The sequence below is a fragment of the Aedes albopictus genome, chromosome 2 (assembly GCF_035046485.1).
Source record: "Aedes albopictus strain Foshan chromosome 2, AalbF5, whole genome shotgun sequence".
In the NCBI taxonomy this organism is placed as follows: Eukaryota; Metazoa; Arthropoda; class Insecta; order Diptera; family Culicidae; genus Aedes; species Aedes albopictus.
In genome coordinates, this window is record NC_085137.1 from 153631185 (window position 1) to 153658093 (window position 26909).

Sequence of the window (26909 nt, forward strand, 5' to 3'; positions counted from 1 at the left end):
CAATTTAGCACTGATTTCGAAACCGACCTTGAAAAAATTTCAAGTAGAACAGTTTTTGAGTTTAAGCTCAATATCGAGTTTTACAACTTTTCAAAATATGTAATTTACTAAAATTCAAATATATTGCATTTTGTTCAACCAATTTTAAATCTTTTTCCATAAATTAAATGCTGAATACAATACCATTCGATCATCTGAATACAGGTTATGCGTCAGATTGATGAAATTCAAGATATTGGCGAGTTTAAGGGACGATCTCCTTAATTTTTAGCAAAATTCTCAAATTTTTTTAAAGAAATGTATTTTTTCAATAAGAGAAAAACAATCTAAAATTATTTCTCGACGTTTATTTGACATATCATATGTAGGCGAGTTACAGTAAAAATTTCAGCTCGATCGGAGCATTGATTACGGAGAATGAGATGTTTGAAGTGAGCGACTTTGCTTAAAAATAGAACAAAAATCGATTTCAAATCATCAACCTTGTATGGAAAGTCGGAAAAAATTCCGCTCTACTGTAATTTTTTTCTTTCGCGTTTTCGAACTCAGGGCATGATTCTACACCAAAAATGATCATCAGCTTACCGAGTTCAAAAATGCTGTAAAGTAGTGTTATTTTAGTTGGGATGATTAAACTCTTCAACAGTGTGGAAAAATGTATGGCATGTTGAAAACTTTGCAACTAACTGCACATTTTCTTACTTCTGAAATTAAATTGAAATTATTTAAAGCCTTGTTTTTTTTAGTGCATGTGACTTTTTGTTACCTCAAGCTTCGGCAAATGCCATGAATAAACTCCGTGTAGCCTTGAATGCCTGTGTGAGATATGTTTTCAATCTTAGGCGTTTCAATCATGTTTCACACTTGCAATGTAAATTAATAGGATGTTCTTTCGAAAACTTTGCCAAACTTCGAGTATGTCTTATAATTCATACCCAGACAACCAGAAATCGCATAAGGATGTACGCTGAACATCGTATAAAGTACTACATATTTTAACCTCCTGAGATTTATGCAGAATTTTATTCAGTGACTCCTCCGGGAAGTCCTCCAGAAAGTTTTGGATTTAGAGATTTTAGCGTTTGGTGGAATGTTTCAGGCAGGATATTCTTGCAGGAATTTCTTGAGAATTAAAGCCGGAATTAATTCAAATATTCTTCGTTTATATGTATTTCGTTAGAAATTTATCCAAGAATTGCTCCAGCAATTTATCATTGGGATTTGTGTAGTTATAGAAATTTCTCTAGAAATTTCTTAAAAGATCTTTCCAGGAATTGCTTCAAAGATTCCTTCAAAAATTTCACCTGGATTTTTTTTATTTGGATTTCTCCGACAGTGTATTCTTCTAGAAATATTTTACAGAGATTCTTTTAGAGATTGCAGTCAATCCTCTGTTGATTATGTTTTTACAGATTTCTCCACAGATTCCTCCTGGAAATTCTTCTGGAGCTCATTTTAAAATTCTTTCTTTACGTCTGAAAATTTCAAAATAAATTCTTCTAGTAATTCCTCCAGGACCATCTTCAGGACCTCCATGGATTCTTCCAGAGAGTCTATCATTTTTGCCTTTCTCGTACACTAAGTGTACTGGAAAGGCTATATGTTCACTCCAAAAATGACTTTTTGATAGAAGGCTCGGAGGGTCGAGTCACATATACCAATCAACTCAGCTCGACGAATTGAGGTGATGTCTGTGTGTGTGTATGTATGTGTGTGTGTATGTGTGTGTACAAAAAAAACTCACATCACTTTTTGGCAGTAAACCTCAACCGATTTTAATGACCAACGGTTCATTCGACGCGGAATCTGGTCCCATTGTTTCCTATTGAAAATGGTTCGGATCGGTCCAGCCGTTCCGGAGTTATGGCCATTTAGGTGTTCCGGATCGGTACCCCAGGAAGGGGCCAGATATGAAAACGCTACAAACCCATTCATGCGACACATCAAACCACGGCACTTTCGAAAACATGATGAACGGTAAGCAGGAAAATATTCTCGGGCCATATCTGAACCGGTAGTGTTCCGGAACCGGTTCCGGGTGACCCGCCGGAAGTGGCCAAATATGAAAGTGAACCAAACCCTTTATGCGACACATCAAACAGCGGAATTTTCGATAACCTGATAAACAGTAGGCAGGAAAACATTCTCAGACCATATCTGAACCGGTAGTATTCCGGAACCGGTTCTGGGTGTTCCGCCGGAACTGGCTAAATATGATAGTGAACCAAACCCATGCATGCGATACATCAAACAGCAGCTTTTTCGATAGCCTGATGAACAGTAGGTAGAAAATTATTCTCGGACCATATCTGAACCGGTAGTGTGCCGGAACCGGTTCTGGATGTTCCGCCGGAAGTGGCTGAATATGAAAGTGAACCAAACCCATGCATGCGATACAACAAACAGCGGCTTTTTCGATAGCCTGATGAACAGTGGACAGGGAAACATTCTCAGACCATATCAGAACCGGTAGTGTAACTGAACCGGTTCCAGATGTCACGCCGGAAGTAGCCAAGTATAAAAGTTAACCAACCCCTTACATATCGCAAGCTCTTCAGGCAACCTGATAAACGGTTAATAAAACAGAATAGTTTCAGATCATATTTGGATCAACCGATAGAGTTCCGGAACCGGTTCCGGGTGTACCGCTGGAAGTGGTCAAATGTAGTAGATATCAAAACCCATGCCTGCGGCACATTAAAAAGCGGCTTTTTAAATAACGTGATGAACGATTAGTCAGAAAATAGGCTCAGACCACAACGAAGATCTTTATAAAGGCTACCGATAGTGTTCCAGGACCGATCTAGGGTGTCCAGCCGGAAGTGGCCAAATGCCAAAAAGAACCAAACCTATGCATGCGACACATCGAACCGCGGTCTTTTTTCAAACCATGAGGAACGATTAGCAAGAAAATAGGCTCAGACCACATTAGAGGCTACCGATAGTGATGCAAAACTAGCATTGGGTGCTTCCTAGGGTGCTTCGCAGGAACTTAAAAAATGAACAAAGTCAATGCAAGCGATAAATATGTGTAAGAAAACAACAACTTGACTGAACTAAGGCCACATACATACAGACGTGTTACTCTACTCACTCTCCATCGTCCTTGTTTTCAACGGTTGAAACAAATATCAATCGTTGTTGCTCGTTTGACGTCTACTCACTACCAACATCAAGCCGCAGTGAAACGCAACCTGATTAGCATTTGGCGATTATTTTTTCGTAACGATGAATATAATAGCAATATGTTACAAATTATATGTCTGTTTGTCTGTACTAAAGCAATCTCATCAAATCAAAAAAATATACAGTAGGATAGGTCAACGTTCCTCTCCTCTTCTTGGCGTAACGTCCTCACTGGGACAAAGCCTGCTTCTCAGCTTAGTTTTCAATGAGCACTTCCACAGTTTTTAACTGAGAGCTTCCTCTGCCAATGACCATTTTGCATGCGTATATCGTGTGGCAGGCACGAAGATACTCTATGCCCAAGGAAGTCAAGGAAATTTCCTTTACGAAAAGATCCTGGACCGACCGGGAATCGAACCCGTCACCCTCAGCATGGTCATGCTGAATACCCGTGCGTTTACCGCCTCGGCTATATGGGCCCAACGTTATATGAGAAAATTATCGCATCAACCCCGGAGAAAGTTTTTTCAATCCTCTTTTCCGTCTAAAACTACTGGGAATTTTTTATGGGATTTAGTATGGGCAATTTCACTTGCTTGCATTTTTTGTCAAATTTTACATGAATTTTGTAACCTATGATAATAAAATATAGCCTAAAGTGTGAAGAAAAAACTATGTCGAAGTCCGTAAAGCAGGGCTGTCCAACATACGGTCCGCGGAATCAATGAATGAAACTTGGCCCATGGATTGAAATATTTGAAGATATTTCATATTTAAATAAAATTTAATATTAAAAATAAACTCGAAATAGGTAGAGTGTTTTGTTAAAGTTTTCAAAGATTAAAAAATTTAAATACATAAATTTAAACATTTTAAACTTGAAAGGTACAGCCAAATTTGAAGCAGAATTTCAGCAAAATTTACTGAATTTCAGAAAAACGTTGCTGCTGAACAGCAGAGTTTACTGAACGAATCAGGGAAGTTTGCTGAATTTCAGCAAATTGTTTGCTGCAACCTGCAGTTCGGCCAAATTCAGAAAAAAGTATTCTATAAATACCAAAACTTCCGTATGACATTTTTAAGTTAGGCAAGGCCATCTTGACTAGGAAACCTTGACCGATTGAACCCTTGAAAAGGCCCCATACAGATCAAAACGTCGGAAAAAATCATAAACTAGTGTTTTCGATTCCCCCAAAAGGCTGAAGCCAACATTCTGAAGCAAAATCATCCCAGTCGTATCCCAACCAAGGAAAGATCATGAGTACATGTTCGACGAGAAAGGCACTATCACCACTAAGTGGATTAATCTGGGTTTTTTTTCAAAAATTCTTGCATAAATTCCTGCAGATGTTCCTTTAGGTGCCCCTTCATATATATATCCTCAGTGATTTTCCGAGGAATTCCTTCGGAAATTCTTCCAAATATTATTCCTTGGCATTTTTTTAGGAATACCTTCCGAAAATTTTAAACAAGTTCCTCTGGGAGCTTCCCCAAGAGGAACTCCTCCTGGTATTTTTTGAGAGGTTGCTTTCTAAATCCCTCCTGGGATCTTTCAAAAACTCCTCTAAAATTCGGAAAATCGGAACATCAGATAATTACCTGACATCGAAACCTCTAGTTTAAGATGGCGCAGACTTTTTGTTTTTGAAGGGTGTCAACGGAGATTTCAGGAGGAGAGGTTTCTTTCTGAAACATCTTTTTGGCCAATCCTGTAAAACTCTATGAGACTCCTATCAGCTTATGATAGCATATCAGCGTATCGATCATTCTGGTACTTTAATCAGATTATTATTAGTTTTTGCAGACTGAATAAAGCTGAAGGAAGAAAGCTTCAATCTTGGTGATTTGTATCGATAATATTTTGGCATACACTAGAAAAAATAGACGGCATCTTTTGATCAAGTCAGCAATGTGTAATAAATCCACTAACAAAACTGTATCCCCCCCCTCTCTCCAATTCCTCCCCACAGATGGTAGCAATGGCGAACCCGGCCGACAATCCGGAACCTCCGACGATAACCACCACCACGGCCCAGGATGACAAACTGTCGGCCAAGCCGCTCAAATCCAGCACCGAAAGTCTCAACTCGGACACCAACGGGAACCCACTGACCCGAAAGGCTGCCATCATGCAGGTCACGATGGCCATCGTGGCCAACATCACCATCATCTCGTCCGGCATGGGACTGGGCTTTCCGTCGATTGCCATGATCGAACTGACCAACTCGACCAGCTCGGTCATGCTGACCGAGAATCAGGCCTCCTGGTTCGGTAAGTGGCTAGGGACTGAAATGCACAAGATTTTTATTGACTGAGGTTACTATCGCCTTGAAGATAATCTTCTCGCTGAAGTGAGCTAATTGACACAATACCGCAGGAAGGAAGGGGGCGGATGGGTGCGTGCCGTAAGCGATAAACTTCGATTTAACTTTGATTGATGGCTCATTGGCACGATTCCGGGCAAATTTTACGATGTGTCCGCCTATTTACTGATAACTGATACCATTTTTTCTGTATGTTTTCTTCGTGTATCTCGCAAAAACAGCATCGGTGACATCGATTCTGTGTCCATTCGGCGGACTGCTGGCCGGCTTCCTCCTAGACAAAATCGGTCGGAAAAAGACATTGTATTTCATCAACATCATCTCCATCGTCTCGTGGGCCATCATGGCCTTTGCCAGCAAAACGGACGAGCTGCTGCTGTTTGTCGAACTGATGGTCGCCCGAGTGATTATAGGTAAGAATCGCGTCTCCTCATCAAGTGCCGCGCCGCTTATCAATAAGTGAAGGCTGCTCTACAGCCAACAATTGGGTGCTAAATGGAATCTAATCAATGCGTCGTCTTCTGTGCACGTTACCGTCGTGTTTGCAGGTCTCGCGATTGGGCTTTCGAGTTCGCCCGCTTCGGTCTATGCTGCGGAGATATCGCACCCTAATCTCCGAGGACGGCTCACCCTGCTGACAGCGCTCTGCACCGGCATCGGAATGCTGGCGGTTTACTCGCTGGGATACTTGTTCAAGGTGGGTACTTGTGCCATTTATCGGGGCTAACCCTCAGTTTAAGTATATATTTAGTAGCATGTCATAGCACTATCACTTTTAATTTAAGTATCAATTCTTATCAAAGAGGTTTATGATTAATTAGCTGTTCTACAGGCAAGTGATAGGCCAAGTAACCATTTGCACTAAATGTTGTCTTTTTGGGATTTTAGCAAAAAAATGTCGCTAAAAACAATTAGCAAAGCAAAGATAACCATACACATCGAAGTTGCTACTCCGTGATTGACCAGAACAATCGGAGTTACACAGAGAACCAATGAATGGTGCTTGGGACTAGCTACACAGTTTCAATGTGCACAATTCGGGAGTCAATGTTTGAAATAACGGCGCCCGCCACGTTCTTACGATCATCGGGAAAACGAAGGAATGTTAGTTCGACAACCGTTGATACTAGAAACCGTGGAATCCACAGCATCCCCACTAGACTGGGTCAACAAAGTCGATTTTTTGGAACAAAGCTTTTTCGATTCTTTTTAGCGTCCAAAACAACTGTGCAAAATTTGAGAGCGATTGGTTGCTTCCCCGTATTCCGCATTGCGATTGAAATTTGTATGGAATTTAGTATGGAAAAACATGCTTTTTTGCATTTTTCCCATGAATAGATTTTTTTCGTCTAAAACGATCTAACAAATGACGTTGAAGCCTAGGATATGCCGAAAAACATTGCCGAATACCGCAAAGTGATCCGACACTTGTGAAAAAAGTTATAACGTACAGATTGCCCGGTGGTGCTTAACATTTAACATGTAAAGGAATAACATCAACAATAAAATCTAAATGTTTGGCCTAAGATACCAGGCGAATAACTTTTTCGTCGGTCTTCAGTCAAGTTTTTCGGCATATCCTAGGCTATACTTTAACGTCATTAGTTACATGGTATTATACAAAAGAATTCAACTTATGAGTAAAATGCAAAAAAGTACGTTTTCCCATACTAACTTCCATACAAATTTCAATCACAATGCGGAATACGAGGACGCAACCAATCGTTCCCAAATGATGTAGGGTGGACGGGGCAAGATGGGTCGCGGGGCAAGATGGGTCAGTGCCATTTTCGGGCGCATTACTCATGTTTTGATTATGTTAATAATTTTGTTAGATGACCAGCATGAAAGTACAAAAGTTTGGGGCATTGATTGAAAAATTATTCACTCTCATTGGAAATACAAAATAAAATGGTTTTTTGCCATTTTTCTTATGCGATACATTCCATATATTCTCCATATAAACGGCCGCGGGGCAAGATGGGTCACTTTCAATTTTGAACGTATTTTTGGAGCATTCAAAAGTTATTTATTTTTTATTACAAGACTATCTCATAAATGACTTCAATCAAGCGGAATAAACACTCAAAATTATAACATAAAATTATGATAATTTTTTAGTAAAAACATCGATTTTCAAGTCGCCTCAGGACCACTCAAATCGTAAAGTTTTTTATATTCCAAATAAATTTATAAAATGTTTACTAGTAGCTCTTGTTTACTCAGTATGGATATGGAGCATATTTGAATGCGGAACAAAACTTATATTTTGACGTTTTTCGTTGAGAAAATGTTAATTACTTAAAAGGTGACCCATCTTGCCCCGCACTTTTTTCACGGCACAAAATCGATCACTTTTTAAAACTGCTTGTTTAACATCATATTTTGTATTTAATGAACTTTTTATCGACTTTTAGCATAGCTAACTAGTGTATTAAAGAGTAGCGGACGAATGCAAACCAATCCGATTTGTATTTACGAAGTTATGGTAATCCATCCTTATGCGACCCATCTTGCCCCGCCCCACCCTACAGTTGTTTTGGATGCTAATAAACATTGAAAAAGCTTCGTTCCGGGTTGATACGGTCAAATTTAAAGTTTCTCCATACAACGTTGACCCACTCTAATCCCCAGAGTTGTTTCGGGAAGGAGTATTTGTTAGTAGGGTGGGGCAAGGTGTGGATCTTGGAGCCACCTTTGGTAGGTGATATGACCCACTAATTATATGAAAATACACGACACGGTCTTCATCCCGATTATGATTTATTTGGTCGCGATAGTAAGGATAATGCACATACAATCGTTCAATATTAAACGCGTCACTGCATTGATCGTTTACTTAACCGTGAAAACCGACTTTCCCACGAAAGTTGACGCGTGCTTCTGATTCCGCATTCAATATTCGCGTCCCCATCACCCTACCGAGAAAACCGACCAACTCACGAAAATAGTCGCGCGTTTCTCACAGTATTGAATTTAAAGTATACGGAGAATAAACTTCCAAGCTTAGATAGCAATTTTCGAATTATGTATTTTACTAAGAGTAGTCCCATGTGTTACCCGTGATCGACAGGCGTTGAGGTAATATTAAGCCAATTATTTTCAATTTGCTCAATGATTACTTTTTTCTAACATTTTTATTGCTTCAATATTAGGCCAGCTACAAGATTAATTTGCAGATATTACCAGACCCCAGGAGTTCTCATAAAAACGCATTGGCGAAATTACCCCAACTCCTTATAGGATGTAAAGAAAAAAAATCATAATGATCTCACCCAGTTCCATGTCGTCGAATGACCACAACCACTCCTTGACTCCTTCAATTTTCAGCAATACTGTTTGCTACCAAGTGTGCATCCATTTGCATCACTTCACGAGGAAAGACAATGTGCACCTGTCCCAAACACGCGTCATTTTCCGTGTTTTCCTTCGAACAATGCCACGCTATTGAGATCCATATACGAATTCTTCTAGCACTTCAAAACTATCCCCATCTATCGTAACATTGCTGTCAAGGCTTGTCCTGTCTCCCTCAGTCCCACCTACCAGCGTGTACTTTGTCTTAGCCGCATTCACCACCAGTCCGACCTTTGCTACTTCACGTTTCAGGCGGGTGTACAGTTCTGCCACCGTTCCAAATTTTCTAGCAAGAATATCCATGCCATCCGCAAAAAAAGACAAATTGGCCGAATTTCGTGAAGATCGTACCCCGGCTATTGAGTCCGACTCATCGCATAACACCTTCCAGAGCGATGTTGAAGAGTAGGCAGGAAATTCCTTCACCTTATCGTAGTCCCGGTCGAGATCCGAATGGACTGGATAGTTCACCCGAAATCCTTACACTGTTCTGCACACCGTCCATCGTTGCTCTTATAAGTCTGGTAAGCTTCCCGGGAAAGCTGTTCTCGTCCATGATTTTCCATAGCTCTGTACGGTCGATACTGTCGTATGCCACCTTGAAGTCGATGAACAGGTGGTGCATTGGGACCTGGTATTCCCGGCATTTCTGGAGGATTTGCCGTATGGTAAAGATCTGGTCCGTCGTCGACCGGCCGTCGATGAAATCGGCTTGGTAATTTTCTTACGAACTCATTTACTTTAGGTGAAGAGGATCTGTGATAGCACTTTGCAGGCGGCATTCAAAATGGTGATAGCTCGAAAGGGACAGATTATCTCTTCCTTCCACTCCTCCGGTAGCCGTTCGGTTTCTCAGATCTTGACTACTAACCGGTGCAAACAGGTGGCCAACTTTTCCGAACCCATCTTGATGAATTCTGCTGCGATACCGTCCTTACCAGCCGCTTTGTTGTTTTTGAACTGGTGCACCATGGTGGATGGCATTGGCGGAGCCAGCTTTTTCTTTTTTCTTACTCACTCTCCTAAACATACACGAGCAAGAGCGAGATGAAAGAGGAGGCAAGCTGCCCCCTCTTCTATCTTTCTCCTTCTCGTGTATGTTTAGGAGAGTGAGTGAGAAAAAAGAAAAAGCTGGCTCCGCCAATGGTGGATGGCATCCTTAACTTCCCTCAGCGTGGGAGTTTGTTCGTTCCCGTCCTCTGCTGCACCAACATAGTCATTTCCTCCGCTGCCTTGGTCCTCCGTGCCTACATTCTCTTCGCCATTCAGGTGCTCGTCGAAGTGCTGCTTCCACCTTTCGATCACCTCACGTTTGTCCGTCAGGAGGCTCCCGTCCTTATCCCTGCAGATTTCGGCTTGCGGCACGTAGCCTTTGCGGGATGCGTTGAGCTTCTGGTAGAACTTGCGTGTTTCCTGTGAACGGCACAGCAGTTCCATTTCCTCGCACTCCGCTTCTTCCAGGCGGCACTTTTTCTTCCGAAAGAGACGGGTCTGCTGCTTCCGCTTCTATCTGTATCGCTCCACATTCTGTCGGGTTCCATGCTGCAGCATTACCGCCCGCGCTGCATCCTTCTCCTCCAAAACCGCTCTGCACTCCTTGTCGAACCAATCGTTTCGTCGACTCCGTTCGACGTACCCTATAGTGCTCTCGGCTGCGTTGTTGATGGCTGCTTTGACTGTACTCCAGCAGTCCTCTAGAGGGGCCACATTGAGCACACCCTCGTCCAGCAACGCTGCCTCGAGATTCGCACGTATGCGGTGGCGACATCCGGTTGCTTCAGTCGCTCTAGATCGTACTGAGGCGGCCGCCGGTACTGTATATTGTTAATAACGGAGAGTTTTGGGCGCAGTTTAACCATCACCAGGTAGTGATCAGAGTCGATATTAGCGCCACGATAGGTCCTGACGTCGATAATGTCGGAGAAGTGCCGTCCATCAATCAGAACGTGGTCGATTTGCGATTCCGTGTGTTGTGGTGATCTCCAGGTGTAACGATACGGGAGGCTGTGCTGGAAGAAGGTTCTACGAATGGCCATGTTCTTGGAGGTGGCGAAATCGATAAGGCGTAGGCCATTTTCGTTCGTCAGCTGGTGGGCGCTGAACTTTCCAATCGTCGGTCTGAATTCCTCCTCCTGGCCTACCTGAGCGTTTAGATCCCCTATGATGATCTTGACGTTGTGGTTTGGGCAGCGGTCGTACTCACGTTCGAGCCGCGCGTATAATGCGTCTTTGTCATCATCAGTGCTTCCGGAGTGAGGGCTGTGCACGTTTATTATGCTAATGTTGAAGTATCGGCCCTTGATCCTCCTCAACCTGCACATTCTTTCGTCGATCGGCCACCAACCGATCACGCGCCTCTGCATGTCGCCCATCACTATAAAAGCTGTTCCCAGCTCACGTGTGTTGCCGCAAATCTGGTAGATGGTATGATTACCTCTAAACGTTCGCACCATAGATCCTGTCCAACACACCTCCTGCAGCGCTACGATTCCGAACCCGCGGTCCTTCAGTATATCGGCGAGTATGCGGGTGCTCCCGATGAAGTTGAGAGATCTGCAGTTCCACGTACCGAGCTTCCAATCGCAAGTTCCTTTTCGTCGCTGTGGTCGTCGCCATTGGTATCGGTTCGCATTCTTCTCTTGTTGATTTTCCGGTGCTAGTCTTTTTAACGGCTGGCTCGCAGGGCCTGACACCAACCCACTAACCCAGGGAGCTGGGCTTACCTTCCCGGAAGCTACGGGTTCTGCATACAGTTTATGTATGGAACGATAATTTTCGGTCAGTTTTTAGCCATTTTTAATATAAAAATAATTAAGTGTGTAAGATTTTTAAGACTTCATTTGACAATTAACAGTTCCATCTTTGAAACACTGTTTAAATTGTACGATTTTTTTTGTATGTGGTCGCATAATCAATAATCGTAATTAACAAAAAAAAAAAATAATTTAAAAAATCAAATTTTCGGCCTTGTGTCAAAATGACGCTCATCCGCAGCTATCCGCAGCTGGATTCGCGTTCCACAGATAGTTTAGACCCCAAACTAAACTGTGGAGGCGGTCCCTTGAGACTGCTCGACCCTGCTTGTTGACCAACTTAGGCAAAAAATGTTGATTTTGTCAATAATTACCCATTTTTTTACTATTTTCAATTAACCGTGTAACCGTGTTGTTGGGGGTTTGTTGTTATAAAGTTCAATCAATAACATTTCCAACGGTGGATTAAATTCTAAAATTAAATCGTTTTTTCACTGAGGAAATTGCATTTGTTTAAAATGCATTTTTTCTACAATTTTCACTATTTTCTAAGTCTGATATCTGTGGCGCAATGAGTTTTCATCACAGAGGGCTGAAATTTTGGGAATCTAGGTTTGAACTATCTGGCTCTCAAATGGTGTATAAAACATGTCATTCAAAGCAAGTAAATTTTTCGATTTTTGGCCACCACTTTCCCCATAGTGGAATGATCTTTTCGGGTGAATGGAATTCAGGCATTTGACATTTTGGGTGAAATGGTGAGTTCGTTTTACGCAATTATGTTATTGTGAAAGTTTAAAAGAATCTTTTACACATTATTATTCATCATATATGGTAGCACAAACTGTACAGGAGTGCTCTCGAAACTAAGTTAAAATTTCGAGGCAAATTGCGCAATTTGTCAAATTCCTGAATTTCTTCGAGAACTTGTTGACAAAACTCCTAAAATAATACAAAAATCGATGAAGGAATATTTTTAGATTTTTCCCAGAGTTGTTTTGAACTAATTGCAAAAAATTGCCTTAACATTTCCACCTTAATATCTAAACACCCAATAAAAATCTCAAAAAAAAAAAAATATTCAGGAGACTAATCAGTAATGCCGCAGAAAATATTACCATTAAATTCTTTCCACAGTTTAGACAATTAACTCGGATGTCTTTTTTATATGCTGGTGATGTTGAGATTTACAAATTCTACCCACGAATTTTCAAGAATTCCTCCTTTAAACTTTTTTCCTGTTTCACGCAGAATTCTTCCTAGAAATTATCAAAGGTTTTTTTCTGACTCTCCAGTTTTCACTAGCAGGGTAAATCTCCAATTATTGCACACCCTAGAATTCGCCAGTTGGTACACACTCCATGCTGTTCTTATGACGTGCGTAGCAATTGGCAAAATACCCTTTATTCTGAGGTTTTTCCGTATTTGCTTCCTATTATTTCAACCTTCTGATTAGTGCATAATTTCCAGACCACATCAATAATGTGTAATAGTTACACATTCACATCATCAACTCGTACGCTCTTCTAGATACGAAATGTCGATATTTTTGTTTACCAAGGTCACTGGTAAACCTAGCTAGATTGCCGTACAATATTTGCGAATTTCACGGTTTTGCTGACGCAGGAGCTGGAGCTTATATTGTGAATGTGTACAACTGTTACACATTTTTTTAGTGGTCGGGAAAAAACACACTTATAAGTAGATCTTACACATTATAGTGCTGAAATTATTTTGTTGTTCTGTCGGGATTTCTGATAGTTTTTCCTGGTTACTTCTTCCACAGTTACTTCCAGGATTTCAGCAGAAGTTTCCATGGGAGCTCTGCAAGAATAAGTACCCTGCGGGATTTATTTCAGAGTTTCTCGCTGGATTCTCCACGGAGATTTTGCTATTTTTTTTTCAAAATTCCTCCAGAAATTTCTCTAAATGGTTTCAGGACAGTTTTCCCAAAGTTTCTCTCGGGATTTTTGCAGAAGTTCTTCCAAGAGTTTTCGGATATTTCAATTAGATTTCCTCGCGGTATTTAACCAATAGTTCCTCCCAGGTTTTGTTTTAGACATTCTCAGAGGCCCTCCTTAAACTTCCTTAAACTTTCTTTCATATTTCCTCCTGGGATTACTTTCAAAGTTCCTCTCGAGATTTCTCCAATAAGTCTTTGAGGAAATTGTCGAAAATTTTTATTGGGATCTCGCCAGATATTTCTCCGGAAATATGCAAGAAATCTCGAATGTTACCGCAAAAGACATTTCGAGAAATCATTGAAAAATTCCTGCAAGAACTCCGGGAACAACTATTAAAGAAATTCCAAAGCATTCAGAATGTCGGGACAAATGCTGATAGAAATTCAGTGAGGAACTCAAGGATTAAGCCCGAGAAAATCTGAAAAAAAATGTCTGGATTCAATGTAAGAAATCCGCTAAACAACTACGAGGACGAGCCTGTAAGAAGCTCTGAAATAAATCAAGGGAAGAACTCCATAATCAGTAGCTTCAGCAGAAATCCCTGAGCACATTCCAGAAAAAAAAATAGGAAAAGCTCAGGGTAAATTATGAAAACCGCTGAGAAACATCCCAGTACCAATACTGGAAGAAATCTTCTGAGAGAAGTCCCGGGAGAAACATCGAGATAAATCTCTGATGAAACTCATAAGAAATCTCGCGAGAACCTTAAGGCAGCTGAAACTTCTGTAGAAATCCAAGGTGAAACTCTAGAAAAAAAAAAAACAATAGGAAATTTCTTGAAAAAATACAGGAGAAACTTTGGATGCTATCCCGGAAGGAACTACTGTAGAAAATTACTAAAAACCTCCTTAAAACACTTGGATGAGTTGTACTGCCGTGTGTAGCATAGTTGTCCCATGTTCTTTGGGAGTCCCTATTCACATGGGTAAACTATGCTGCACACGGCAGTGGAGTAGAATCCCAAGAGTCCCAAGAGGAGCACTGAAAGGAATTGCGGAAACTATCCGAGAGGAATTCCGAGAGAAACTCCAACAGAAATTCAGCGACATCATCTGTGATATATCTTGTGAGGATTTCTTGAATGAATCCTGGGAACGGGAACTCTCAGAGCAAACCTGTGGAAGAAATTCTGTTTGATCTCCGTAAATTTCAAGAGGTATTCCTACAGGAGGTTTTGGAAATAGTCCAGGAATTCCTTCAGAGATTGATCCAGGAGATCCTTCAGGAATACGGGATTTCTTCTGGCGTTCTGTTAGAGATCGCTCAAGAATATCCACCAGGGATCCTTCAAGGGCCCCTACAAGAATTCCGTTTGGGATCCCTCCTGTCCTTCAGAAGTTCTTTCATGAATTATTGCAGGATGTGTTTAGAAATTAGTCCTGAAATTTCTAGGGATTTCTTCTGAAGTATTTTGAGGAATTCCTACAGGAGTTTCGACAGAAATTAGTCCAGGAGTTCCTTCAGAGATTTCACCAGGACTAGCAGAGGTTCTTGTAGATGTTTCTTCGAAGATTTCTCCTAAATTCCTTCAGGGATTCCTCCAGGAGTTCCTTCAGATATTTTCCAGGAATTCTCTAAGATTCTTACAGGAGGACATCTAAAGGAAAATTCAGGAATTTCTCTGAAATTCATTCAAGGATTAGTCTAAGAGTTCTTTCTAAGGTTCTTTCAGGAATTCCTTAGGGGATTTCTCAGGAAGTTCCTTTAGGGATTTTTCCAGGAGTTCTTCCAGGAATCGCTCTTGGGGGTTTTTTTTTCGTAGACTTTTTTAGAAGGATTCATGGATGCCTGCAGGAGTTACATCAGATTTAGCTCCAAAAGCTCATTCATGAATTCCTACAGGAGCTCCTCAGGGTTTCCTGTAGGAGCTCCTTCAAGAATTTCCCTAGAACTACAATCGGCATACATCCAGGATTCCTTGAAGAATCTCTCACGCAGTTTCTACATGAATTTTTCCGGGAATTCTTTCGCAGATTCCTCCTGGAAATCCATCGGGAATTCCATGTAGAAATCTTTCCCCCTTCTTGGAAAAATTCCCCTAGGAAATCATTCAATGTTTCCACCTGGAATTCCTTCGGGGTTTCCTCATGAAAATCTTTCGGAGATTCCGCCTGCAATTCCTTCTGGGATTTCCCTGGAATTCCTGCAGAGATTTCTTCTGTAACTCCTTCAAGAATTTCCTTGGGCATTTCCTTCAGGAATTCCTCCCGGAATTCATTCTCCTGGAATTTCTTCAGGGATTCTCCTGGACTGCCTTCGGGGATTCCTCCTGGAATTATTTCGGGGATTCCTCCTGGAGCTTCCGATACACTTGCAGAGGAAGAATCAATGTATCTTCTGATTTTTTTCTTAAGTAAAATGTTTTTAATTCTTGCGGAAACCATTTTTTTCGAAATTTTCTTTAAAAATGTTTTTTTTGCAAAAATGCAAAACATTTTCCACTGGGAAAAAAAAATATCAGAAGAAACCTTGATCTAACCTTTATCTACATGTGTACGAGAACCTATTTTGAAAATATTGCTCCATGATTAAATAAAAATCAAAAACCAAAAAATGGGGAAATATTTCCAGTTTAACCTTAAATAAAAACTGCGGAAAGCTTCCTGGACAAAATCATCGTATGGCTACGGGTCAGGGGCTATCTTCGCATTGTACTACTCATGGCGAATCGATTCTGATCACTTCCTGTTTATGGTTAAACTGTTTCTTGCTACCCGATTAGCACACTTGTCCTACAAAGTTTAGGTGACTCTTGTATGATCAAATTTGTTCGTATAGGATTTTTTTTTTCATTTTTTTTTATTTGTGCATTTTAACTAGTTATGCTATGTTCGTATAGAAGTTATAAAAACTTATGTGGAACATCTGCACTACTCATGTGGATTTGCTAGAAGCTTTGCTAGAATATTATTTATAATAATATAATATATACAACGTGATCTGGTGAGCGTTATTGATTCTGGGCGTGATCAACGGATCAGCTACAAACCAATACCTTAATATTGGCTCAGTTCTTCAATAGATTGGTATAAATTTAAAAAACGAATGCACAGATACACATTTGAAATCGTTAGCACTCTAATATTTTCATAATAAACTATCACAAAGCATGTATTTTCCACAGAAAGCCATGGCTTTGACATAACATGATAATGCATTAAGGTACCCCGGGGCAAGTGGGACCCAAAAAAAAGCTAGTTTGGTTTTGTCAAGTCAAAAAATTCTTAACATAAATAATTGTATAATTCCAATGGTTCTAAAAGACATTGTTGGTATATTTCTTCTTATTAACGGGCATTGAAACTATTTCAAAATTTTTAAATTCTGTATATTATCCATATGATGAAAAGTGGAGCAGATCTTCATTTACACCTTTTAAGTGTAGAATTAGCTATAAGTTAAAATACACATTAATAAAAACAAAAAAAAAAATTCATTTACACCTTATCACGGGGCAAGTGGGACCTATTCGGATTTTTTGTACAAATGGCTTAATATAGTTGCTGCATATATGTAGAGTAGCATGCATTAAAGATATCTTATGCGAATAACTATGTTTAGCGATTTATGTTGGAAAAGGACATAAATTACGTAACACATATAATAACGAATCACTGAGAAAAAATTGTTTTAACTCTAGCAGCTCGTGCAAAACAAATTGATTTTATTTATACGAAAAGCGCCCTAAGATTAAATGCCGAAAGATTTCCAAACTTGTTTTTCATATTACGTTGTTGATGAATCTCGCCAAAAGATTCTTCAGGTTTTACAGATGTTATGTTTTCCTTTACATAATTTTACGATCGTTTAATAAAGATTTTTAAATCGTGAACTTCGAATAAGTCGTTTTCCAATTTTTTCATACTTTATGGCCGGTTCCTTAAGGACAGACTTGTTAGAATCCCAACATGGCCGCCACAATGGCCGACTTTGGCACCTACTCACGATTTCGAGGGCACAAATCTCATCGTAAACAAAACCAGCGCACCTGAGCTTCTCATTTTAAGCTAATTACAAGTGAGCAAGATCAGAATAATAAAATGCATTGTTGTTTAAAGCATGCGTCTTGAGATTTGTGCATCTGAAGTTCTGATGCCCTATTGAAGCGGGATTTCAAGACGTTTGTCCTTAATATTCAGAAAACACATTATGCAGCAAAAAACCAAAAAAAAAATTTGCTTAAACGAAAATATGAAAAATAGATGATTTCACAAAAAAAATGTTCTACCCAAGACTTTACCATTTTAAACAATAGCTTCATCATCAGATTAGACGTAATTAAGTGTAATTCAACGATTGTTCACTTAAGACGCCGATTTTTACTTCATTTTTGTGTAAATTTCGACTTAGGCTGAAGAAAGCGAGATCAAACTATGAAATTGTGTTTGTTTACTCTCATAGGTCTCACTTGCCCCATAGCTGAAATGCACTGGGGCAAGTGAGAGCAGTTAACTTAAGGTAATAAATGAAAATAAATTGCAGCTTTTTCGATTAAAATAATTCGCAAGCACTCCAAATATTATCCTGAAATCAAAAAGTTTTACTTTATTTGTTATTCTATTTATAAACGACGAATGTAGTAGAGTACGTTAATCTCACTTAGTGAATTGAAAATGACATATGATGAACAATAACATATATGGTCTCTTTATAGTGAGAACAATAACAATTTTTGAATTCAAAGTATCCGTTGGTTTGATACCTATGTTTTCTTTGAAGAATGTTTGCCTTAAAACTAAAAAAATTTAAAAAAATATATATAGCTGTAGGTCTCACTTGCCCCGGATTCTCATTTGCCCTGGGGTACCTTATTTCGTATTCGTTGATTATTTACTAATTAACTATCATTTATCATTTTAGGACGACTGGCGCTTCGTTTGCATCCTGTGCGGAATCTTTACGCTCATATCGCTCGTCTCGGTGTATCCTATCCCCGAGTCGCCCAGCTGGCTAGTGTCCAAGAACAAACTTCCCAAGGCGGAGAAATGCCTCAAGAAAGTACGCGCCATCAAGGAAAACAACCATCCTAAGATCCACGAAGAGTTGGACAACCTGGCGGACAACATTGCCAGGTTCCGCGCGAATCAGACCAGCAGCTCCAAACTGATCATGCTTCGCAAGCCGGAGGTTTACAAGCCACTCTCCATCATGTGCACGTTCTTCTTTTTCCAACAATTTACCGGAATTTTCGTGATCATCGTGTACGCTGCCAGGTTCTCCATCGAAGCCGGTGTCAGCATTGATCCCTTCCTGAGCGCTGTCCTGGTTGGATTAACCCGTGTCGTGACAACCATCCTGATGAGCTACATCTCGGACAGCTTCGGCAGACGACCACCGGCACTGTTCTCCGGTTTCGGCATGGCCACTTGCATGTTCGGTCTGGCAGCCTGTACCGTCTACCCGGTCAAGGGAACTCAACTGGAGTGGATCCCAACGTTCCTGCTGGTTGCGTTCATCTTCTGCGCTACCCTGGGCTTCCTGACGCTCCCATTCGCCATGATTGCCGAGATGTTCCCAACGAAAGCACGTGGCTTCCTGGCCGGACTAACCATCTTCGCCGGCTACACAATGTCGTTCATCATCATCAAAGTATACCCAGCCATGGTGCACGCCTTGGGCAATGAGTATGTGTTCCTATTCTTCGGCATCGTATCAGTCGTTGGCATTGGATTCGTGTACATTTTCCTGCCGGAAACGAAGGGCCGTACCTTGGAGGAAATCGAAAATTACTTCCGGGGACCGGTGGACGCCGGGGAGATCGAACTCAAGCAGAACCATGATTCTAAGGTTTGAAACCGCAAACAAGATGGCACCTTCCAAGCTGGCATCCTGGTCACATGCCATTATATAGTAAGAACTGTGATATGAAGAAAACACTTACAATGTAAGCGAATAAATACAATTAGAGAACCCGAATGTCAGTAATCTTAGGTAACATAGTTCGCAGAGCGCTAGGAAACTTTGTGTTGAACAAATTGACATGTGTTAGCCAAGGATAGAAATCGTAAACCAGTTATAGATGAATAGTGATTTGGTATAGAAGCACGCATCGTAGGCATCAAATAACTTGTTGCACACCCAGACATGTATTTACAACAAACCCACAGATCTATCTATACGTTTAGGTAAATAATAGAACATTGTAAAAGTTTCAAAGAAGTAAGCACACACTGCCATTATACAGCTCAGGTGGCAAAGTTACTTACCGTCATCATCATCATCAATCATGTTCGGTTGTGTTGCAGACAAAACATGTTCTAGAATCAAGTAAATAAACCGTACTATTTCAATTAGTGCACCTCCAGGGGCACGCTGCATGCAGGTATCTTACGCTTAGTGTACGAAATAAAAGACAAATAAAACCATTACAAATTGATCCCATTGCGTATATTTTGGAAAGAAATCATTCACGAAACTATAGTTTTCTATGCAAATTAATCACTATGAACTCAACGTGTTGCCTCCAAATCGATACATTTTTTAAGTTTTTATGTTTGTTTAAAATACACATTTTTGAAGTTTTTTTTTAGGTTTTTATTTTTGTGTATGTAATGCTAATTCTACACTTAAGCCAAATTGATACACCAGACATAGGGCACAGAAAAGCGAATCCTATCGACTTCCTTTATTTCCTTGTTGAGGCTTCGGTGCCACGAGCCCTTAGGTTTGGCTCTGTGCCGAAGTGCTGTCGAATTGGCGTTGACGGTTCCTCTCTGAGAAAATTGAGCTGTGCCTGATAACAAATAAATTCAGCATGGGAAAGAATAGGAACTTAATTTTTCACAGATATTCTAAGGAATCCAGGCTTGATATTTTAGAATATACCTTCAGTTAGCTACAATGTAACCGGTTTTAGGGAAAATGTTTTTACATAATCACATTTTTATGTCTATAATGTAGCGTAACTTTTTGAATACACAATTTATATATTATTTACAAGCATTTAAAAATGCAGCTCATAGGTATCCTTTCCGATGTTAAATTTATGTTTTAAAACGCACAGTTTAATTCTCTCAGAGAGCTACCGTCAACACCAATTCCACCATTGTAACCACAATACAACATAGTGGTGCCAACTCAAAAAGCCAAATTTTGCTCATAATTGCCTGATTTATTTTATACATGTAGAATTGGACAAAAGAGCTCAGACATAAGATCTTTGCGCCTAAATGTAGCCTATTATGTATGAAGGGTAGATAGGCCACATGTTATGCTACATGTTTGAATATAAATTACCATGCGTCTCCACACTAGAAGTTTCCACCATAATGGTGCGAAACAGGTAGAACTGCAATATGGATTATAGAACACTCATGAAAATTGCCTCAATTTTTTTCTCCCCTGTTGGGGAAATGAAGCCACTGCGTCCAATAAGCTGAACTTTTGTGGCATAATGATAATTGCCTCATGCCTATTGGCAAATATCCATGTGCCAAACTGCATCCGAAGTATATGCAACCAATGCCCGCAAAAGCAGGCAAATTAGCGCATGGATAGTATGTGCTCTAAATTGTATGAGTCGCAGCTGTGTGGTGCTTCCTCAAAAGTATTTGTTTACCTCATTGCAAAAATCCATGTACCGGACACATACAAGGAATGATGGTTTTTTTTTCAGTGCACCTTTTTTCCATAGTTGCTCTAGTTATGAGTTTATGGGTTATTGAAAAGTTATCAATGGATCATTGGGTGATTTCTCATGGACCGTTCAATTACTTTAGCGGTGCAAACTATGATCTGCTAGTTGCAAGTACGAATCAATACAAGGGGCCTGCAACTCTAAACTTCCTTAGAATTCCGTAAATACTAGAAAATACTAAGGAATACTAACGGAAAATCACATCCAAGCAAGCAGCTTGCTGTGATTGAAACTAAGAGCATTGACTAGAACGAAACAAATGTCAAGCTCCCACGGATCTTGGGTAAGATTGATTCCCAATTAAATACGGGAGTTTTCTTATTGTACTAGACCGGGTGCAGGCCACGCCACGGTCGGACCACGGTCAACGATTTTTGTCAACGATAATGACTTGCTGTAGACCATCAAAACACAAACGAGTCATAACCGGAAAACCAGACCAGAGCACGTTATAAGCATGTCGCGATCAGTGTGGATAAAACTTGATGAAAAACAAATGACAAATAATGTCCGGACAAATCTACACAATCCTTGACAGGGACCAAGTTAAGCCATCTAGAAAGCAGAAGCCCTTCAATTATCTTTATATTTCCTTGTTTCGATTAGTAATCGTCCTCGACCGCAATACATTACAGAGTTTTTGATGTAATACACTGGTGTAATACACTGCTGTTAATAGATCCAAACAATACGACTATTTAAAGCAGTTTTCCGTTATGTATTTATATTATTATGACAATTATTAAAATACATCACAACTGTGTAGACCTTTAAAATATGTACAGTTATTTTATGCATTAATCCTGTTGCTGTATGGTAACATTTTGATTGTTCTGGTACAATGAAGCCCTGCTTCATCAACTCTGGAAAATTTTTAGTCTCGGCATTAGCTGACGATTCAGCCAACAGAGCTGGACCCCTCTGTAAAATCCATAGTCACCAGAGTCGCACGCTGAACCTGAAACCATCGGCCAAGCCCTTCGGTAGTCCTTTACGACTGCTGCAGCCGTCCGAATCAGCAACCATCGGCCAAGCCATTCTGTGATCCCACACGACTGCATCTGTCGACAATCGTCGCCTGGGCGTGGGTGCGCCTACATGCATTCTCTTCGCTACGCACGAGATCAACCACAATCCGTTGTCTTCGCCGCTGATTCCGTCCCGTTGGTCACCGTAATGCGTCTACACGTCCGTCAACCGTGGTGATCAGAAACAGGTACCCAACTGTGTCGTCCAGCCCTTCAGTCTGCGCTCTCCTCTACGTTAGCTATCGCGAAGAAAACAAGAGTTTGGTATCAAGAAATTCATTGTTAATATCGAAATAAACAGGTTTCAACTAAAACATAACTATTACGGTGCGTACTTACATCACAAATTACCTTATATCTCAATGAATATTCAAGAGGAACTTGTAAACTCTCGTAAGATGAAGGTTGCATTCGCACCTCAATAGCACAGACCACGATGACAGAAGCCAAGCAAACAACAACGCTTGACAACCGTCGTTGGAAACGTTGCTTTGATTGAGAAATACTAAAAATACTACAAATACTAGTGCTGAACTATTAGTAAAGTTTAGCAAAAGTTTAGAGTTGCAGGCCCCTTGAATCAATATCTGATGAGTGCATTCTGATAAGCCCGCTGAAGTCTGCGTTTATCCCGGCTTTTTTTTTTACTTGCAAAAAGAGCCACACAAACCAAATCATAAGCATTTGTTTACGAATTTCAAGGTTTGTTCTCTAGAAAACGTGAGTAGGGGTTCAAGTTATGACAATCACATTTGTATGCTGATGCTTACCCTTGCAGTTATTTCTCATCGTTTGCCAAGAATTCTTTTGGATTTCTTTTACGTAGCTACTCCAATTGTTTGAAATAAAGGTATACAGAGAATACTCTATATATATTGACTTCAATAAATTAACAAGATTAAAAAAATGATTTCCTGGAGGACTCCTAGGAGGACTTCGTGGAGGTATCCCAGTAAGAATTTCTTGAGAAATCCCAGGAGGAATTCCTGGTGGAATTCCAGGAGGAATTTCTGAAGGGATCTCTGAAGAAAATCCTGCAAGAATCAGAGAAGGAATTCCGGGAGGAATTCTAAGTATTTCCAATAGTTAAGATTTATACATAGATTCTCCAAAAATCCTTGAAATTCCTTAGTGTGTAACCGAGGTGGTTAAGGGACTGGTTCAAAAATAAAAGATTATCATGTTACCATGATACGCGGTACTGACCCCCTCTTTATTAAGCTTATCACTTAAATACTAATTTACATTATTTTGGTCAGCACAAACCGTTGCTCTTGGAGTAACTAGAAAAATATATGCAAAGAAGTGTTACGGAAGGGACAATTGTGACGACTCGTGATGGATGTAAGTAAGTCGGGTCGTCACAAGTGGACCAACATATGGACAAAGAATTATATAAATTTCACGTAGTTTCTTCAAAAATCCTTGAACTACCTTATGGATAAAATATGGTCAAGAATTTCAAGTAATCCCAAAATTTATTAAGTTTACATAGATTTTTTCAAAATCCTCGAATTATCACAGCGAACCAAGATAAGAACAAAAAATTAAGTATTTTTCAAAGTCGTGAATTTTTCATAGATTCTTCAAACTATCTTTGCGGATAAATAATTCCTAATGTTTCTACGAATGTAGAATTAGAAATTCTACATTTTTAAAATATTCAAATAAACTTAGGGATCATTCACAAATGACGTACCATATTTTGGCCAATTTTCAACTTCCCTCTCCCCGCTCGTAGCCTTTCCCCATATCTATTACATGGTGCGTAGCAATTTGAGAAACTCCATTTTTTCCAAAAATTGCTACGTCATTTATGGACGGTCCCTTAGTGAATACAGATATGGGTGAAAAAAATACAAAACTCAAGAATTTGACACAGATTCTTCAAAAATCCTTGAACTTCCTTAGCGGACCGAGATGTGGACAAATAATTCCAAATATTTATAAAAAAAATTGTGATTTTTTTAAATCTTTGAACTACTTATGAGAACTCAGATATGAACATGGAATTCCTAGTATTTCTATAACAGTAGAATCATTCACAGACTCTTCTATATTCTTTGGGTATCCTTATTGGACCCAGATGGTTGAGAAGAAATCCAGGTATTTCTTAAAGTCAAGAATTTTCATAGATTCTTCAAAATACTCGAATTATGTTAGCAGACCCTGATATGAATAAGATATTTTGTCTTCCCCCGATTTTGTCAGCCTTTTTTGAAGTAGAAAAATAAATGTGTTTTTCATTCAGCATTTCAATTTTAAAATAAATATTAATGCAGCTGATGTCTTTAGGTGTCATAGAAAAATTACGGCAATGAACGAAGCTCGTGTAACTTTTGAAAACGGTCAAACTTTTTTTTCGCAAACTAACACATTTATTCCATTTTAGCACCCAACCCAGGCAAATGTTTTAAATCAATATTGTTTTGAATTGCTGAAAGATTTCAGCTCTCTCTCTCTCTTCTGGGCTTAACGTTCTAACTGGGATACAGCCTGCTCATCAGCTTAGTATTTTATGAGACCTTTCAGTCATGAAGATATTTTATACACAAGGCAGTTAAGAAAAGGTCGATTATGAAACGGATTCTGGGCTAACAGGGAATCAAACTCGCCACCCGCAGCATGGTTTTACTGATTGCACGTGTGCTTACCACATTGGCTATATGGGCTTGTAAGAATTTTTGCTGGTGTTTCTCCAATCATTCCTCCAACAATTGCTGCATGGAATTATCCATTTTCCCAGTAAATCTTTCAAAACATCCTGCTGGAATTGAATAAATCTAGCGATTTTCCTAGGGATTTTATCAAGAATAGAATAGAAGGAATCCTTCTAGGGTACACTGATATATACCCAGGCAACCAGGAATCGCATAAGGATGTACGCTGTACCTCGTATAAAGTACTATTTTAAGTCATTATCGCATATATGTACGGCTGAGGGACAATTTTCATCGCATATGATGTTATTTGTTGAACTTACTGCGATGTATCTGGTAAAATCATATAAGAGTGCAAATTAACTTTTATAGTGTATGACTACATCGTAGTAGACGGTATTCCGATGTTTCGTCGAACTCGCTAAGTGTCAATTGAATTCGCATAATTGCGTACTGCGATGATTATACGACTTCGCTTGGTACTCTTCTAATTATGTCAGTTTAACCCGCATTGGTGCACAAACTAAATCGCATAAAAGTGAAAATAAACTCGTTCAAATGTACATACAAACTCGCATAAGCTAGAATCGTTAACGTTGGCGTATTGCGATGTGATACGTGATAATAATGAAAGCGGTGCTATTGGAGTGCCAAAAAGCTACAAGGAAGTGAAAAGTCATCATTATGGTTACAAAACAAGTTACAAAGTCATCATTTTTGTTTTGTTTACCTGATAATTAACAATGCGTGGTGCTAGCAAGAGAGGAGTAGTGGTAACTGTGCGGGAAATTATGCTACATCATTTTGATCTCCAGATAGCCTGCCGAACACGTACAGCGCACAGAAACCAAGTGCATTCCAACAAGTACTAAGGTGAGTTAGAATGTCATGACAATTAATCAGTGTGTTTCATAAGTAGTGCTTGGTGTTAAGTGTGAAGTGCGGCTCGATAATCCAAAGGTTATAAGTTCGATACTTAGGTGACAAAGAATTGTTTTTTTTTTCGAATATTATAAAGTCGCATAAGATGCCATATAACGTCGTAATAGTCCACACCGTGCATCGCATAAGTTATCGCATCAAGTCATATAGCGTTGTTATTTTTCCGTCAATGCATGTATAGCGCCTCCACTTTTGTACGCATAAGGCACTTTTACTGCATCTTATGCGATGTAACTTTACCGCATAAAAGTATGTATAACATGAACATAAACTTCATTATATGTGCAAATTGGTTGTCTGGGTTAGTATAGTCACTCTCAACGAGGCTGTGCATTATTCTCACTTTTCAAGAAACAGTTGGAAAGAGATGTCTCCGTTTTCTGATTTCAATAACAATAACAACGCTGCATACAGTGATAGACATTCGTTTAGCCGAGGCCAAAAAATTTTCAAAAAAGTGTCAGGAAACTCATTCAAAAGATTTTACGATAAAACTTTTTTATCGAAGTGATAGCATATCTAGGACTGTTTTATAAAAATGTGATACATCACACTTACATATACACTGAAACAAAAACGAGAGTAAAAACCCTTCAAATGTCATTTTTTGCCTAGACATTCGTTCGAATTGCACAATTTTTGGAATTCCATAATAAAAAACTAACAAATTTCGAAATATATCCAACAAAATCATTTTGTATAATGACCTGCATTATAGATCGACTTGTTAATCATGAATTAGATCTTTTTTTGGAAGTGTTGCCATATTAATTTTACATGCATCTCATATAAATATGTCATAATATTGTAAATGATTCCAAATTGAGATTTGATGAAGTTATTTTTATCGGAAGTGTTTAAAAAGAATCTAATGAAAGTTTCATGACGAGTGCAGGTTGAAAATTTACGAAAAACAATGTTTTTAACTGAAAAAAATAACGCAAACCATCAAAAAATCACGTATTTAAGTATTGTTTTGATGAAATATGACGATTTCACTTGCATAAATCACAGCGCTTACTACTATTACGTCTTCTTATAGTTCCCAATATCTTCTAGACTGTATTCTGGCTGAAATGGCATACCTTGTACGGCTCACATCTCGATAAATGGCACCGA

At 39.5% G+C, this 26909-nt stretch overlaps 1 protein-coding gene across 2 annotated transcripts in view; it reads left to right on the forward strand.

Moving 5' to 3' along the window:
- LOC109420930 (facilitated trehalose transporter Tret1) overlaps nucleotides 1–19900 on the forward strand; it is a 64231-nt gene extending 44331 nt beyond the window's left edge. For both annotated transcript variants that reach the window (XM_062850621.1, XM_029864798.2), the window contains exons 2-5: nucleotides 5097–5397; nucleotides 5672–5863; nucleotides 5999–6147; nucleotides 18385–19900. In XM_062850621.1, the coding sequence (XP_062706605.1) occupies nucleotides 5097–5397; nucleotides 5672–5863; nucleotides 5999–6147; nucleotides 18385–19317 (1575 nt within the window). In that variant the 3' untranslated portion in view covers nucleotides 19318–19900. The remainder of the gene's footprint in view (nucleotides 1–5096; nucleotides 5398–5671; nucleotides 5864–5998; nucleotides 6148–18384) is intronic.
- Nucleotides 19901–26909: the final 7009 nt, after the last annotated feature.